The sequence below is a fragment of the Pagrus major genome, chromosome 15 (assembly GCF_040436345.1).
Source record: "Pagrus major chromosome 15, Pma_NU_1.0".
Lineage (NCBI taxonomy): Eukaryota > Metazoa > Chordata > Actinopteri > Spariformes > Sparidae > Pagrus > Pagrus major.
In genome coordinates this window covers 31,638,682-31,656,247 of record NC_133229.1, presented here as the reverse complement: position 1 = coordinate 31,656,247, position 17,566 = coordinate 31,638,682, and the positions used below count along the sequence as shown (strand labels likewise).

Sequence of the window (17,566 nt, the reverse complement as noted above, 5' to 3'; positions counted from 1 at the left end):
CTGACTTATTTGTTCCTTCTTGTAAATTCAGCAAATGTTCTGCATGAACTTCTTTCTGTGTTTGAGTAGAAACATGGCGTCTGTTTGTCCCAGTGATGGACGGGTTTGTTTCATACAGAGCAGGAAGTGACATCACATCACTGAGGTCGATGGACACTAGCAGCAGGTCTGAACAGCCTCTTGATAAACTCCTCCTTCACTCCTTCCCTCGCTCTCTGTCCGTCTCGTCTTCCTGTGGAAGTGATAAGAACAGAGGAAATCCACCGAGCTGCAGGAGGAACGGCCTCCTTCCTTTCTGTGTGCTGTTAAAAACGTTCAGTTGTGTGACGACAATCTTCAGTTTTGAGGGTGAACACTTTGTTTCAGGGTTAAAGGGAAAATCAGGTTTTAGCAGCAAAACAAGGCTCCTCACCACAGTAACTTACATTTTGGCAGCTGCTGCAGATTTTTGTTAATCGATCGGCTGCCAGCCAACAGAAACTACACAGAAAGAACCAGGAGGAAGGTAACACAAGAGAAACACCAGAGAAACACAAGAGAAACACAAGAGAAACACAAGAGAAACACAGTGACACAAGAGAAACACAAGAGAAACACAAGAGAAACACAAGAGAAACACAAGAGAAACACAAGAGAAACACAAGAGAAACACAGTGACACAAGAGAAACACAAGAGAAACACAAGAGAAACACAAGAGAAACACAGTGACACAAGAGAAACACAAGAGAAACACAAGAGAAACACAAGAGAAACACAGTGACACAAGAGAAACACAGAGACACAGTGAGAGCAGCGGTTTGTTCAGACATGGGGTTCAGGTGAAGGACGTCCCTCCTGTCAGGCTGCTGACGACCATCAGAGGGTTCATCTCCTCCTGTTGTTTGTGAACAGGCAGTGAGAATATGAAGATGTCTCACTCTGACACTTTTACTGAAGCAGATGAAACTGAATTAAAGTGGAGTGAAGGACGGAGAGACGGAGGGAGCTGACGGTTCCTGTCCAGGCTGACGGAGCTGCACACTTTCCACTGGGGGAGGGGGAGTCGGCTGGCTCTGTGGGTGGGGGTCATTTCCGAGGATTGTTTCAGAGCTGTGAGGAGGAGGAGGAGGGGGAGGTGATGGGGGAGGAGGAGGGGGAGGAGGACGAGGAGGAGGACGAGAAGGAGGAGGTGGAGGAGGAGGGGGATGAGAAGGAGGAGGAGGAGGTGGAGGAGGATGAGAAGGAGGAGGAGGAGGTGGAGGAGGAGGAGGAGGTGGAGGAGGAGGAGGACGAGAAGGAGGAGGAGGAGGTGGAGGAGGAGGAGGATGAGAAGGAGGAGGAGGAGGTGGAGGTGGAGGACGAGAAGGAGGAGGTGGTGGGGGAGGACGTGAAGGAGGAGGAGGAGGAGGAGGAGGAGGTGGAGGAGGAGGAGGTGGAGGAGGAGGAGGACGAGAAGGAGGAGGAGGAGGAGGAGGAGGAGGATTTGTCACAGGAACATGTACCAGAGTGAACGACACTAAGAGACATTTTATATGAATTTACATTTACATTTACATTTATATTTTGATCATTTCTGCAGATATTTGAATAAACGTGTGTTGAGAGTTCAGACTGAAGGAAAGCAGCTCAATGTTTTCACCAGCCAGAACACTGATGATAAGATCAGTAATAAACGATGGATCATTCATCAGTAATAAACGATGGGTCATTCATCAGTAATAAATGGCACATTTAATAACCTAAGACAACAATAACTGTGTTGACTTCCTAACAGTGACATTAATTAGAAACCATTTATTAAGAGACTGTGAACAGTGTTTATAAACAACAGCAAATCATTTCTAACTGAAGTGAAATAACAATCAGCTTGAGTTTAATGAGCAGCTGGAGGCCAGAGGAGCCGTCTGTCAGCTCTGGGCTGACGATCTGTGTGAGTCCTTTACATGTCCCGTGTGTTACAGATGTTACTAACACGTGTGTCTGTTCGTGACTCCTGCAGCCAACAGCACACAGCTGGAGAGTAACTGTACATTTACTGAACTTAAGTACAATTTTGAGGTACTTGTACTTTAGTATTTCCAAATCCTGCTACTTTATACTTCCTCTCCACGACACTTTGGAGACAAGTATTTTACTTTTTACTCAACATTAATTGTAAAACTTTCAGATTCAGATGAATGATACAAAACACTATGAACAAATACATTATGACGTATTATTATAGATGTAAATGAGACTTCATTGATCCTGTGGATTAAAATGATCTCCATCTGATCTGAGGATCCATCACTCTCTGTTTTATTAACTCATCATTAATTCATGAGCCCGTTTGATTTATGATGTCTTAGAGTGAACAGCGACACCTTGTGGTCAGAAAACACACAGCATGCAGACTGCAGGCAGCACGAGTCTGTTTAAACACCAGGTGGAAGAATCTGATTAATATTAATGAGATCACTCACACAGGTGCAGCACTGCATTTATATATGTAATAATCATCTGTGATGATCATTTTAAATGTGTCGTAGAACAAGTTTAACCTTCAAATCAGGAAAGTGTTGATAGACAGGCAGGACCTTCAGCCGCCATGTTGGATTTATAGACGATGTTCACTGAGCGGTTTAACACAAAACTACATTCTGGATTATCACAGAAGATAATCTGTGTGTCAAACACAAGTTTCTGATCCTTCAGATAATCTCCACAGATGAACTCCACTCTGTGATGTTTGAAGGTAAATTAAATGTGTAGCAGTAAAAAGCTAATGCTAGGCTACAAACAGACGACATCACGGTCACATGACTTAAACGTCACCACTACCAGGAGTGAAGGACGTTTACAGGCTGAAATAAAGACTTTGATTTGAGCATGAAAGCAGAGGCGTCCTGCAGCGTAGCAGAAAAAGCTTTTATTTATTTAGTTTGCTGCTGAAGTCGCTCGACGACAGCAAAGAAACCAGAAAGAACATTATAGAACATCAACAATATGAATATAGGATCTCTCAAAATTACAGCAAAAGTTGGAATATCATCTTTCCCTCGACTCCCGCAGAGCGACCACAAACCAGAAATCTCTTTCGACGTCCTTTTGAAAGACAGAAAACAGAGCAGGCGACGGAGTCTTTGCTCAGCAAATGACGCGACGGTGAGCCGATAATCGATCGATCAGTTATTGCAGTGATACTTCAGAGGCTGATGTCAGAAGTTACAGATCCTACAGACGTCAGAATCTCTTCAGAAACATCCGACGCTACAAACATGTAAAAAAACTGTTGAGTAACTCTAAATGTGAAACAGTTACAGAGGAAGTGATGCAGTTTAATCATCTCTACTCTTCTTTAAACTCAAGCGAAGGCAACTTCCATCATCAAAGAAATCAAGGCAGAACGTGTGATGACACCAACGGGTTTAAAGATGGACGACGGAGGACCGGCAGTTCTGTTTCTGGACTCGTCTCAGCACAAAGCAGGAAACAAACACAAACTAACAGACTTCCTCTGGAACAGATCCTTCATCATCGCTGTCGGACACCAAACCACCGAGGGCCAGACCCAGACCCAGAACCAGGACAGAGCCGAGCTGGTTCAGTACAGAAGACACATTGGGCCAAAAACAAAAAGGACAAAAAGTTCTGAGATCACAAACAATCTGTTTTTAAATTCACGTCGGATTTATAAAAAATAAAAATCAAACATTCAAACTGGTTCAGACTGAGTTTAGACTGGTTTCAGACTGGGTGTTTAGACTGGTTTAATCTGGTTTCAGACTGGGTCTTTAAACTGGTTTCAGACTGGGTGTTTAGACTGGTTTAAACTGGTTTCAGACTGGGTGTTTATACTGGTTTAATCTGGTTTCAAACTGGGTGTTTAGACTGGTTTAATCTGGTTTCAGACTGGGTGTTTAGACTGGTTTAATCTGGTTTCAGACTGGGTGTTTAGACTGGTTTAAACTGGTTTCAGACTGGGTGTTTATACTGGTTTAAACTGGTTTCAGACTGGGTCTTTAAACTGGTTTCAGACTGGGTGTTTAGACTGGTTTAATCTGGTTTCAGACTGGGTCTTTAAACTGGTTTCAGACTGGGTGTTTAGACTGGTTTAAACTGGTTTCAGACTGGGTGTTTATACTGGTTTAATCTGGTTTCAAACTGGGTGTTTAGACTGGTTTAATCTGGTTTCAGACTGGGTGTTTAGACTGGTTTAATCTGGTTTCAGACTGGGTGTTTAGACTGGTTTAAACTGGTTTCAGACTGGGTGTTTATACTGGTTTAATCTGGTTTCAGACCGGGTGTTTAGACTGGTTTAATCTGGTTTCAGACTGGGTGTTTAGACTGGTTTAATCTGGTTTCAGACTGGGTCTTTAAACTGGTTTCAGACTGGGTGTTTAGACTGGTTTAAACTGGTTTCAGACTGGGTGTTTAGACTGGTTTAAACTGGTTTCAGACTGGGTGTTTAGACCGGTTTAATCTGGTTTCAGACTGGGTGTTGTAGCTGGTTTAATCTGGTTTCAGACTGGGTGTTTAGACTGGTTTAATCTGGTTTCAGACTGGGTGTTGTGGCTGGTTTAATCTGGTTTCAGACTGGGTGTTGTGGCTGGTTTAATCTGGTTTCAGACTGGGTGTTGTGGCTGGTTTAATCTGGTTTCAGACTGGGTGTTTAGACTGGTTTAATCTGGTTTCAGACTGGGTGTTGTGACTGGTTTAATCTGGTTTCAGACTGGGTGTTTAGACCGGTTTAAACTGGTTTCAGACTGGTGTGCAAAGAACAAAACAGAATAGCGTCACTCTGATTTTCATGTTAAAAAATGACAGAACCAAACTTTACTTTCATTATTTGAAGACTAAACTAAGAATTTTCTTTTGAAAGTCTCATTTTTTTTCTCTCAGAATTGAAAAATTAAAGTCAGAACTTTTTTCCGCTCATGATTTTTGACCCTCGCCTTCTTCCGTACTTTATGAAAACAAGGTAAAATACAGGAAGTGGAGAAGCGAGTGCAGCTGTGTTTGGGGGTTGGGGGGTTGGGGTTCAGGTGAAGGACGTCCCTCTAATCGTCTCCCGTCCTTCCTGATGATGTCAGGAAGGGGGCGGGGCCGTGGCAGTGCCCGACTCGTCCTCTTCCTTCGACTCTGGGAGGTTTTTGTTTTTTCTGTCGGCTCAGTCGAAGGGGCTGAAGTCCCTCTCCAGGTTCTCGGACTCGTCGTCGTCGGAGAAGAAGTCGTCCTCGTCGATGTCGTCCTCGTCGTAGTCCTCGTGCCACTCGGGAACGTACTCTTCATCGTACTCGTCGTCCTCGTCCTCTGCCTCCTCGCCGCCCTCCTCGCCCGTGTTGTTGTTGTTATCCGAGTCTCCAGAGTCCGACGCTCGCTCCGACTTGGACCTGAGAACAAAAACTTTCAGTCTGGAAGTCGACAGTGAATTCAGTCGTCTGAGCCGACTGATTATTATCCTGTTGTTTGGCGTCGTACTCACACTTTGTTGGCGTCGGTGTGGTTGGACAGGTTGGAGGCCTGAGTGGATTCTGGTTCCTGGCTGCTCTTGGACTGATAACCAACCCTGAAGTCCTGAATGAGACAGAAACAGGAAACTGTGACTGACGTCTCTGCTGAATCACAGTTAATTCAACCACTTTGGTTTGACAGCAGAGAGACTTCAGACACTTGAACACTAACGAGATGAATAAATAACAAAGTTCAGTGTAAAACCAGCAGGAGGCGCAAACTGACCTGTGGAGCTAAACTGGTGTCAAACTGGTTTTAACTGCTACAAATATATTAATGTGGTTTACAATTTAAAAAGGGTTCACACTGGTTATAATCCAGTTTAAGACTGGTTTTAAATCAACTGTCTTTCAAACTGGTTTCAATCAGGCCAAGTGTAAACTCATCCAAGATATCAAACTGGTTTCAGGCTGATATCAAACTGGTTTCAGACTGATATCAAACTGGTTTCAGACTGATATCAAACTGGTCTTTAAATGATTTTAGATTGTGTTAGTATTGTATACGAAGCAGCTTTAGGTTAAGACTGGATTTTAACTCAGGTGAACTGGTTTTTAATCAGACGGATTATAGACTGGGTTTAGACTGGTTTCAGACTGGGTTTAGACTGGTTTCAGACTGGTTTCAGACTGGTTTCAGACCGGTTTCAGACTGGTTTCAGACCATCTTTAGTGTTCAGACACAACAAAGTGAAGACTGGTTTTAATTAAATGTGTTTTAGACTCTTTTCAATCAGGCCGACTGGAATCTCATCTCAAACTTTAAACTGGTTTCAGACTGATATCAAACTGGTTTCAGACTGATATCAAACTGGTTTCAGACTGATATCAAACTGGTTTCAGACTGATATCAAACTGGTTTCAGACTGATATCAAACTGGTTTCAGACTGATATCAAACTGGTCTTTAAATGATTTTAGATTGTGTTAGTATTGGATATGAAGCAGCTTTAGGTTAAGACTGGATTTTAACTCAGAGGTGAACTGGTTTTAGACTTTTTTAAAACTGGTTTCACACCAGTTTAAAATCCGACTGCACTGGTTTCAGCTCAGTTTCAGACTGGTTCTACCTGGGTGGAGTGCTGCAGGATGGCCAGCAAGCGCTCCTGGATGCGTCGGATCAGTTCCAGTCCGGTGTTGAGATGTTCTGGTTTCAGCAGCCGGACACACGAGGCCAGGTCAGTGCACTGCAGCAGAGTCTCCTCTGAGGACAACAACAGCACCAGTCAGCACCAGTAACACCAGTAAGACGAGTTCCAGCTGCAGAAAGTTTTTAATAAAGAGAGGCGAGTCTCACCCAGCAGGATCTGCAGGGCGTTGGTGTGCAGGTCCAGAGCCTCCGTCTGCTGCTCCATCACGTCCATCTTCTCCGTCTCCTGGTTGTAGTAGCTGTAAACACAGGAGTAGGCCAGCACCTGCAGACACAGAGCAGGGCACATTAACACACCTGTCATTTCCAGCTGGATGACGATGAAGATGGTGAAGATGAAGATGATGATACCTTTCGAGCCTGAGCGAGGACTTTACAGGCGTCGATGACGAAGGTCAAAGACTTCATCTGCAGAGCTTCGTTAATGGATGACACTTTGTTCTCCAGGTTGACGGCAAAATCCTGAAGAGACGAGAAACGCTGAGTCATCAAGCTGAAGCTGCCGAGGACGACTCAGCAGATATCTGACCTTCATCATACAGCAGCTCTTTAACACCAGATCACTGTGATGTCACAACAAAAGACTTCCTGTTCTGATCTCACAGCTAAAAATAATTTAACTAGCAACAAGTTAGCATCCCAGGCTAATGCTAGCAAGAGGCTGGTTAGACCTGCTATCATCATCCAGGTGAGTGACCACCTGTGATGTGATGTCACTTCCTGCTCTGTATGAAACAAACCCGTCCATCACTGGGACAAACAGACTCCATGTTTCTACTCAAAGACAGAAAGAAGTTCATGTAGAACATTTGCTCAATTTACAAGAAGGAACAAATAAGTCAGAATCAGTCAGAGACAGAGTTTCACACAGTTCATAAAGTTTGTTTTAACTCAACAACTCACTAAACTGACACATTTGTTAAGGGAGTCTGGTGCTGTTGTGGTTCCTGGTTCAGTGGTTGGATCAGTTGAAACAGTCAGTGTTCACAAACAGCTGCTGCTGACACTGACGGGTTCAGGGAGACCAGACATGTAGTTGGATGTCCAGCTCTCAAACATGTCCTCAGTGTGTCTCATTCACACCTGTACTCAGAGCTGTCCACCTGTGATCAGGTCACTCAGGACAGATGTTGACACGGGTCTGAACAGCCTCCATCTGTCTGTCTGCTGCCTCAAACTCTAGTTACTTCACAATAAAAGCTTTCCTGCTGCTTGACGACTATGATGTTTCAGACCAGTGTGGACAGGTGTGGACAGGTGTGCACAGGTGTGGACAGGTGTGGACAGGTGTGGTACCTTGGCCTGGTGGTGGAAGGTGCATCTCTCATTATAGTCCTGGAACTTCTTCTCCTGCCGCGCTGCTTTACTCACCTGCAACATGAACAACAACTCATTAAAACTCAGGATACACGAGAAACATTTAAACATTCAGCCAAACTTTATTACACGTAATTATCACGAGTGTGAGACGTGTTGTTGGTCTCTGATTGGACGATCGTGTGACAGTGTGTGAACCAACCATGGCGGAGCAGTTGTAGTAGTCTTTGTGTGTTGGTTTCCATGGTTTCAGACACCGCCAGCAGAAACCGTGGTTACACTTGGCACAGGTCATACTGAGGAGAGAGGACACCTTCATCACCATCACCATCACCATCACCATCATCATCACCATCATCACCATCATCTTCATCTTCATCTTCAGTGTTTGTTGTCAGCAGAAAATGTGTTTAAATTGAACAGTGACACCTCTGGTCTCTACTAATCAGCAGGTATTGTGATGACATCATCAGCAGGTGTACTCACTGCAGGCAGCCCTCGTTCTTCTCGATCTGAGCCTGGCAGCTCGGGCAGCGTTTGGAGATGAGCTTGGCGAGATGTTTGCTCTGAGCCTCCATACTCATCCCTTCATAATATCCTCCATCATCCATCCACTGAGACATGTGGCTGCAGCTGGCCGGGTAGTGAGCCTGCAGGGAGACGTCACTCTGTTAGTTCATCATGTTCGTGAGTGTGTGTGTGTGTGTGTGTGTGTGTGTGTGTGTGTGTGTGTGTGTGTGTGTGTGTCTGTGTGTGTGTGACCTCTGACCTCGGGGAAGTTGCAGCTGAAGCAGGAGGACCAGCAGCACTTGGAGCAGGTCCCCATGCTGCCCATGTTCTCCTTGCAGAGGATCTGATCGCAGCCCTGAGGGTTGGTGCACCACGTCAGGTTGGAGCAGCACTCCACGTAGCCTCTGAGCAAGGCATTCTCATACTGACACACAGGAGACATCACACATCATCATCATCATCATCATCATCATCATCATCATCATCATCATCAACAACAACAACAACAACAACGAGGACTCTTTATCACAGATAAAGGTTCTAACATCGACAGGCAGCGGTGAGATGAAACAAAACAAATAAAGAAATTAAATCATCAAATCAAAGAACACAAACCAGCTGATAACCTATCACACCTGTTTGTTTACACTCTGTGAGGGCAGGTTGTCATGGTGACAGAGGAGGCTGGCGTTACCTTGGCGATGGTGTCCTTGTCAGTGAGAATGTTGAGGAAGAACAGTGAGGTGGGCTGAGCCTGGCAGTCTGTGATTGGACAGTTACAGTTCATCACCAGGTTCTGTTCGATCCTCGCCGTCAGGTACTCCTGCCAGCACGACTGCAGCACAAACATCAGAACAACGTTAAAACAACGTCTGAACAACAGCTGACCCTGCAGTCTGTGCGTCTCACCTGGCAGCAGTAGTGCATGCAGCTCAGCGAGGGGAACGACTCGGCGGCGGTGCTGCGGGGGCCCAGGCAGACGGGGCAGGTGGACACGGGGCTCGGCGGCGGCTGAGGGTTTCGGAACTTGAGGCCGGCGGCCATGATGAGGGTGTCGGGGTCGTCGGTGTAGCGCTGCACCAGCAGGTCCACGTTCCACTTACAGTGAACCAACAGGTGTTCGGCCCGGTCCAGGTCCAGACTCAGAGTCCCCGACACCTGAGAGGACAGAGAGGGACCAAATCACCTGTCTGACACCTGGACACACCTGAGACAGATACAGAAGAGTCCAAAGCATGTCTGCACCATCTTTGGACCTTCAGTAACGTGTAATCAAAAAACATAAAGATTAAGATCCAGCGAGCCTGATTACAAACGATGGAGTCATAAACATGAGTGTTTCTGATCTCTCCCGTCTGACACGACCCGAACGACCCGAACGACATGTTAATGCATGAAACAAGGTTCTGACAAACACAACGTGATCACAAACACTGCTGGAGGTTTGTAACACGTCTAACGGATCAGCCTGAGCAGAAGTCTGACCTGTTGGACGGTCCTCTGCATCAGCTGACGGACTTCCTCCTGCGTCATCGTCCGGCCCATAGAGAACAGAACTGCGTCCAGAACTCCGTCCTCAAACTGCCGCGGCGCCGACATCAGACTGCAACACACACACACACACACACACACACACACACACACACACACACACACACACACACACACACACACACACACACACACACACACACACACACACACACACACACAGTTACAGGAGGCTAGATTTCTGTTATCGTGAGTTTTGTGTTTATTCTCGTTTCCCTCGATGTTTTTTTTCTGGGTTCAGTTTGTCCTGTGACTCCACTCGTCTCCTGGACTTTGACTTTAACTGGGTCGTAACACAAATGTTCACACAAGCTGTGAACTCTATTCAACAAGACAATCTCACCAAGATGGTAACGTGTGTACACCATCAAGAATTCAATGTCTTTATGTTTATTTTGTTAAACATAATGAACAAGTTTACATTTTCTTCCCTATTTCTCCATTGACACAATGTTTGCTCCTCAATAATTCAATTCAAATATATATATGTATATATACACATATATATATATACATATATACATATGTATATATGTATATATGTATATATATATGTATATATACATATACATATGTATATATACATATGTATATGTATATATACACATATATGTATACATATATGTGTATATATATGTGTATATATATATATATATACACATATATGTATATATATGTGTATATACATATATGTGTATATATATGTGTATATACATATATGTGTATGTATACATATGTATACATACACATATATGTATATACACATATATGTATATACACATATATGTATATACACATATACGTATATACACATATACGTATATATACACACATATATACGTATATATACATATATATACATATACATATATATACATATACATATATATACATACATATATATATATATACATATACACACATTATATATACACACATTATATATATATATATTATATATATATATATATATATATATATATATATATATATATATATATATATATATATATATATATATATATATATATGCGTCATAAGCTAAAATTGTCACGCTGGACTGAATTTAATTTGGTTTCATGCAGAAACAGTAAAATTAAATACAACAACTGACGGACTGTCATCAACAGGTTTTATGTCTGTTTGAGCGTCATCATGAAATAAAGTTATTAAATTAATAAATACTGTTAATGGTTCAGAGTTGTATACGCTGTATTTTGCTTCCAGAAGAGTCACGACGGATCAGATCTGACATCAACCTTCAGAAGACTGAACGTCTCTTCATGTTTCTGTTGATCGTCTCACGTAGAATTAAAACTTGCTTCTTTTAGTGGTGCAGTCGTACACATAAATATACAGTGGGTACGGAAAGTATTCAGACCCCTTTACATTATTCACTCTTTGTTTCATTGCAGCCATTTGCTAAAATCAAAAAAGTTCATTTTATTTCTCATTAATGTACACTCAGCACCCCATCTTGACAGAAAAAAACAGAAATGTCTAAATTTTTGCAAATTTATTAAAAAAGAAAAACTGAAATATCACATGGTCATAAGTATCCAGACCCTTTGCTGTGACACTCATATTTAACTCACATGCTGTCCATTTCTTCTGATCCTCCTCGAGATGGTTCTACTCCTTCATTGGAGTCCAGCTGTGTTTAATTAAACTGATTGGACTTGATTAGGAAAGGCACACACCTGTCTATATAAGACCTCACAGCTCACAGTGCATGTCAGAGCAAATGAGAATCATGAGGTCGAAGGAACTGCCCAAGGAGCTCAGAGACAGAATTGTGGCAGGGCACAGATCTGGCCAAGGTTACAAAAGAATTTCTGCAGCACTCAAGGTTCCTAAGAGCACAGTGGCCTCCATAATCCTTAAATGGAAGAAGTTTGGGACGACCAGAACTCTTCCTAGACCTGGCCGTCCAGCCAAACTGAGCAATCGTGGGAGAAGAGCCTTGGTGAGAGAGGTAAAGAAGAACCCAAAGATCACTGTGGCTGAGCTCCAGAGATGCAGTAGGGAGATGGGAGAAAGTTCCACAAAGTCAACTATCACTGCAGCCCTCCACCAGTCGGGGCTTTATGGCAGAGTGGCCCAACGGAAGCCTCTCCTCAGTGCAAGACATATGAAAGCCTGCACAGAGTTTGCCAAAAAACACATGAAGGACTCCCAGACCATGAGAAATAAGATTCTCTGGTCTGATGAGACGAAGATTGAACTTTTTGGCGTTAATTCTAAGCGGTATGTGTGGAGAAAACCAGGCACTGCTCATCACCTGCCCAATACAATCCCAACAGTGAAACATGCTATGGGGGTGTTTTTCAGCTACAGGGACAGGACGACTGGTTGCAATTGAAGGAAAGATGAATGCGGCCAAGTACAGAGAGATCCTGGAAGAAAACCTCTTCCAGAGTGCTCAGGACCTCAGACTGGGCCGAAGGTTCACCTTCCAACAAGACAATGACCCTAACACACAGCTAAAATGACAAAGGCGTGGCTTCGGAACAACTCTGTGACCATTCTTGACTGGCCCAGCCAGAGCCCTGACCTGAACCCAATTGAGCATCTCTGGAGAGACCTGAAAATGGCTGTCCACCAACGTTCACCATCCAACCTGATGGAACTGGAGAGGATCTGCGAGGAAGAATGGCAGAGGATCCCCAAATCCAGCTGTGAAAAACTTGTTGCATCATTCCCAAGAAGACTCTAAAGGGTGCTTCTACTCGATACTGAGCAAAGGGTCTGAATACTTGTGACCATGTGATATTTCAGTTTTTCTTTTTTAATAAATTTGCAAAAATTTCTACATTTGTTCTTTTCTGTCAAGATGGGGTGCTGAGTGTACATTAATGAGAAATAAAATGAACTTTTTTGATTTTAGCAAATGGCTGCAATGAAACAGTGAAAAATTTAAAGGGGTCTGAATACTTTCCGTACCCACTGTAAATACAGTCACTACTACTAATATTATTCTGTTTGTGATGTAATAATGTTTATTTGGTTACATTTGAAGCTTTGGTGCTTTATGAATCTTAAAGATTACTTACATTGAAAAGCCATCAATTAATTATGATATTAGAAAATAAGGAAACAGGCAGCAATCAAAGTTTAAATCTCTTCTTTATTTTCTTTGAGTAGAAAATTAAACATTTACATTTTGGCCATTTTGGAGGAATCACAGAACGTCAGTTTAATTAGTTCATTAACTGTTGGCTTCTGTTTTAATGTGAAGAAAAACTGAACGCGGGTCAGTTTTGTTCACGTTTCATGTGTCTGTGATTTCTCAGTGATCTCATGAAAGTTTCCTGAAGTTTGTTTTTAATGATGAGGGAAATGGAGAAAGTGTTCTGGTTCAGACCTGCTCAGTGTGGAAAGAGTCATGAGACGACTTCTGTTGTGAATTGGAGCTATACAAATAAAAATGATTGATTGACAGATGGTACAGTTTCAATCCATCAATAAGATTTAATTATCATAACACTTTTTTCTTTGAGTCGGTGCTCAGCAGGTCAGAACATGCGAGAACATGACGTGTCTGAGCAAAGACTTAAACTTGAATGAGAAATAAAAAGTCCTGATGATTATTAATAATAAAGAGCTTCAAAGATCTCTGTAATCATGGACTCTTTCCAGGAAACTTCCTGTGACATCATCAGGAAATGACAGACGTGTTAACTGAAGCATTACACATGTTTTAACCATGAAAACAACTTCTGCCCTCGACTGACTTCCTCAATACAAACAACTGACCACAACAGAGAAATGATTGACTGCTGACCGACATGAAAACCGATGGAAGCTTTGTGATAACGTGTTAAAACACGAGGAGAAACAGCGGAACAGTCCTTTAAAAACACAGTGAAAACAGGGGAAGGCTTCTGAAGCAGACACAAGGGTGGTGATGATGATGAAGAGGACTGCTGCTCTGAATTAAGTTAAATAACAGAAACAGAAGGAGGTCAAAGGTCGCGCTCACACCTGATGTCGGCTACGCTGTCTGCGGCGTCCTTCCTCATCTCGGTCCGGCTGAAGGAGAACTGGGCCTGGCCTTTCTGCGGCGTGGACGGGTCCTCTGGCAGGAACTCCACGATGTGCGGGTTCTCCTCGTTGCGTCGGACGCAGCCTTTGCTGATGACGTGCATGATGCAGGACAACACGTCGCTGGTGCTGCAGCTGAAACGTCCTGCGCCCGGAGAGCGAGAGGCTTCCTGCTTCTGACACGAGTCCAGAACCTGGAGGGGACCGACAAAAAACTGTTCTGAGAGTCTAAATGTGTAATGTTTGTCCTGAGGGGGCGCTAGAGGACAGACTGATGGGACACTTTGAGTCTTGATAATGTAAAAAAATATTCACAGTGAAACATGAAGTAATGTGTACAGTTTTGTAAGTAAAGTTCCCATGATGCATTGGGAGCTGTTAAGTAAGTCATCTGTTGGCTCTTCAGTGCGCTGAGTGAGCTGTTAGCACTTCCTGTCTGCAGTGTCGTCCTGGATGTTCAGACAACGATCACTGGATCACTGTGGTACTGGAGAAAACTTAAAATCATGAAGATTCTCAGGGGAGTTCTGAATGGTCTGTTTTCAATGATTCTGTTCCATGTCTGGACTCAGAAGAGTTAATATGAAAATTTTTAGGCTTGAGAACACGTCCAGGTGTGTCTACACGAGTGTGGGCGTGGCCTCAGCGACCTCTGACCTTGAAGACCAGGTTGTCGATGTGCATCTCCTTCTCCTGCTTCATGATGTGGACGATCAGACAGTAGATATAGTTCCTCTTTCTCTCCAGCGTGCCGGCAGCGTCTTCGTCCACGTTCAGGTACGTCTGTCTGGGCAGCAGCTGGACAGACGCAGGGACGCCCTCCAGACTGCGAGACGCCACCTGCTGGTTTAACTGCAACACACCTGAGAGCAGACAGAGGGGGGGTGAGTCAGAGAAGAGGAGGACGAGGAGGATGAAGGACAGCAGTGTGTGTGTGTGTGTGTGTGTGTGTGTGTGTGTGTGTGTGTGTGTGTGTGTGTGTGTGTGTTGTGAGTGTCGGACCCTGGAGGGGCTCGTTGGGATGGCTGCAGATCAGCGGTCCTCCCTCACTGAAGAGCGGCAGCAGAGCCTGAAGCAGGACGGCAGCAGACAGGCCGGTCGCCTCCAGCAGAGCGTCCACTCGAACCTCCTGCAGAGACGCACAGATGGCCGACTGTCAGTGAACACATCAGGGGAGAAAATCTAAACTTTTAAGACTTTAGAAGATCAACACGTGATGAGTTAACTTCAGATTAATATATTCTCCCCTTCTACTGTGGAGCACATGACTCGTGTCAGTCAGTGTTTACCTGGACTCTAATACTTCACTGATAATTAGAATAACAGCTCACTGTGAAGAGAAACGCCTCATCAGAGACTGATGTAGTGTCACCTCGTAACCATGACCACAATCTGAGCGTTTCTCTCTGACTGTGTATGTGTGTGTGTGTGTGTGTGTGTGTGTGTGTGTGTGTGTGTGTGTGTGTGACCTCGTGGCTGTTGAACTGCAGCAGGATGAACATCTGCAGCGTGGAGACGTGAAGCGTCCAGCAGCCGAACTGCAGCTCAGCGTGACCGAGCCAGGTCCACTGCAGCCGACGAGGCTTCGAGTGACTCAGACCGTACATGTACTGACCTGACAGACACACACACACACACACACACACACACACACACACACACACACACACACACACACACACACACACACACACACACACAGAGAGAACAGTGAGTAACTCCTGACAGCTGATGACTGAACGTCCTCTGGTGAACTGGTACTGACTGTGGCTGTAGAACTGGGTGAACTGGTTCAGGTACGAGCAGAGTTCTGTTGGAAAATGTTTCACAGGTTCATCCAGGAAGCAGAGCGAGGAGACAGCCCAGCAGCGCGGAGACAGAACCAGAACCTGGACCTCCGCCTCCTCATCTGACTCCGCCCACTCCTCCTCCATCATCTACAGCAACACCGAAAGGACAAACTGCATCAAACTCAAACTCCTGAAACTCAGACTGGAGCAGTCTAAAAGCTGCAGGAGATACAGAGAAGCTCAGATTCTGTTCACCGTCCTGTAGAATCAGTGTTGAGGGTTGTTCTGACCTGGTCTTGCTCCTGCAGGCTCCGGTCCAGCTGCTGCAGCCGGTACAGGTGAAACTCCTGCTGCAGCTCAGTCGACTCGCTCAGGTTCTTCAACATCTGCTGAGGGAAGCGACTTGGGAAGCAGCTGCCGATCTGATCGATCACGGCGCTCTCCAACCACACGTTCCCCTGGGCCAGCAGTCGGTCGCCCAGGTAGTACCTGCAGAGAGCGAGAGAGAGAGAGAACGTCCTGTTGGTGTGTTCAGACTGTCATCAGCGTTTGTCAGCTGTGTTGGTGTCGTGGCGTTCACACCTGTAGAAGTGTTCGAAGGTGTTGGCGAGCTCCAGGCCCGACAGGAAGAGCATCGGCTCCAGAAACTGCTGCAGCCGCTCCAGAGTCTCCACGCTGCCGCACGCCACGCCGCTGGCCTGGATCATCTGGTCGATGTACTGAGCAAAACGCTCGCTCACCTGCACGTCACACACAGAACAGGTCAATAACACCTGAACAGAACCCGACTCACACAAACAGCAGGAAGGACTTTCACATGTTTACAGCATTTGTTTGTTTTTTTTTTACTGTAAAATGTCTGTTGTCATATCCTAAAGTACGGTGGCCCGAAGAGTCAAAACGCAACAAGATTCCTGTTTTCTGAAACGTTCTGTTCACTAAAAATGTTTCTGAAACTTTCTTTGTTGTTTATGACAGAAAATAAAGAGTCTTTAGGTTTTGGCCTGTTTGTTGAAGACTTTGGGAAATTCTGATGAGCTTTTTTCACAATTTCGACACTTTATAAAACAAATAATAGAGAAAATTATTGACAGATCGATTGATAATGGAAATTGGAAATAATTGTTAGATGCATCCGTAGATATACAAAACACAGTCCCAATATAACAGACAGAAAATAAATATATATAAAAACATTCCAGATAAAGACTTGTTGGGTTGAAACATTCACTCTCTTCAGGACAGTAACGTGTTGGAGGTTTTTATTGGCTGCGCAGAAACTGAACCGGAGTTGAAGCTGACGTACGTGCATGGCTCTGAGGATGGACAGCTGCAGCAGGGCGGCGGAGAAGCCGTGTCGGAGGGCGAGGACGAAGGCGGTCTGCTGTCCGAACAGCTCCTCCATGGCGTTCTTCAGCCGCAGGTACAGACTCCGGTAGCGCTCCACAAAGTCCGGCAGACTGCAGCTCGACTCCAGAAACTTCTTCACCTGAGGGGAGGGGTCACGTTTTAATTATGTACACTTGGAGCAACAGAGGGATTATAAATCTGTTTAAAGATCAATATATTTGATCCTAAAGAAATAATTCAGTAGTAAACTGAAGGTCTTACCTGGCGCTGTACTACTCCCTGCCAACAGAGGGCGATCCCCGCGATGCTGCTGCTGCTCTTCACTTTAGGCTTGGCTGAGGAGGAGGAGGAGGAAGAAGAGGCCGCGGCGGTGTCTTTGTTTT

General features: G+C 44.6%; 1 protein-coding gene across 3 annotated transcripts in view; it reads right to left on the bottom strand.

Annotated features, from left to right (window-relative positions):
- Positions 1–2,868: 2,868 nt before the first annotated feature.
- The window catches only part of LOC141009884 (cullin-9), a 36,664-nt gene continuing 21,966 nt past the window's right edge, over positions 2,869–17,566 (bottom strand). For all 3 annotated transcript variants that reach the window (XM_073482620.1, XM_073482621.1, XM_073482622.1), the window contains 21 exons: positions 17,445–17,566; positions 17,140–17,322; positions 16,416–16,573; positions 16,124–16,322; positions 15,809–15,980; positions 15,513–15,658; positions 15,046–15,172; positions 14,701–14,906; positions 13,984–14,237; positions 9,934–10,051; positions 9,358–9,606; positions 9,143–9,283; positions 8,708–8,872; positions 8,425–8,588; positions 8,141–8,234; positions 7,918–7,992; positions 6,973–7,083; positions 6,769–6,886; positions 6,542–6,675; positions 5,445–5,536; positions 2,869–5,352 (listed from right to left, as the gene is read on the bottom strand). The exon at positions 17,445–17,566 is cut by the window's right edge and continues 15 nt beyond it. In XM_073482620.1, the coding sequence (XP_073338721.1) occupies positions 5,130–5,352; positions 5,445–5,536; positions 6,542–6,675; positions 6,769–6,886; positions 6,973–7,083; positions 7,918–7,992; positions 8,141–8,234; positions 8,425–8,588; positions 8,708–8,872; positions 9,143–9,283; positions 9,358–9,606; positions 9,934–10,051; positions 13,984–14,237; positions 14,701–14,906; positions 15,046–15,172; positions 15,513–15,658; positions 15,809–15,980; positions 16,124–16,322; positions 16,416–16,573; positions 17,140–17,322; positions 17,445–17,566 (3,251 nt within the window). In that variant the 3' untranslated portion in view covers positions 2,869–5,129. The remainder of the gene's footprint in view (positions 5,353–5,444; positions 5,537–6,541; positions 6,676–6,768; positions 6,887–6,972; positions 7,084–7,917; positions 7,993–8,140; positions 8,235–8,424; positions 8,589–8,707; positions 8,873–9,142; positions 9,284–9,357; positions 9,607–9,933; positions 10,052–13,983; positions 14,238–14,700; positions 14,907–15,045; positions 15,173–15,512; positions 15,659–15,808; positions 15,981–16,123; positions 16,323–16,415; positions 16,574–17,139; positions 17,323–17,444) is intronic.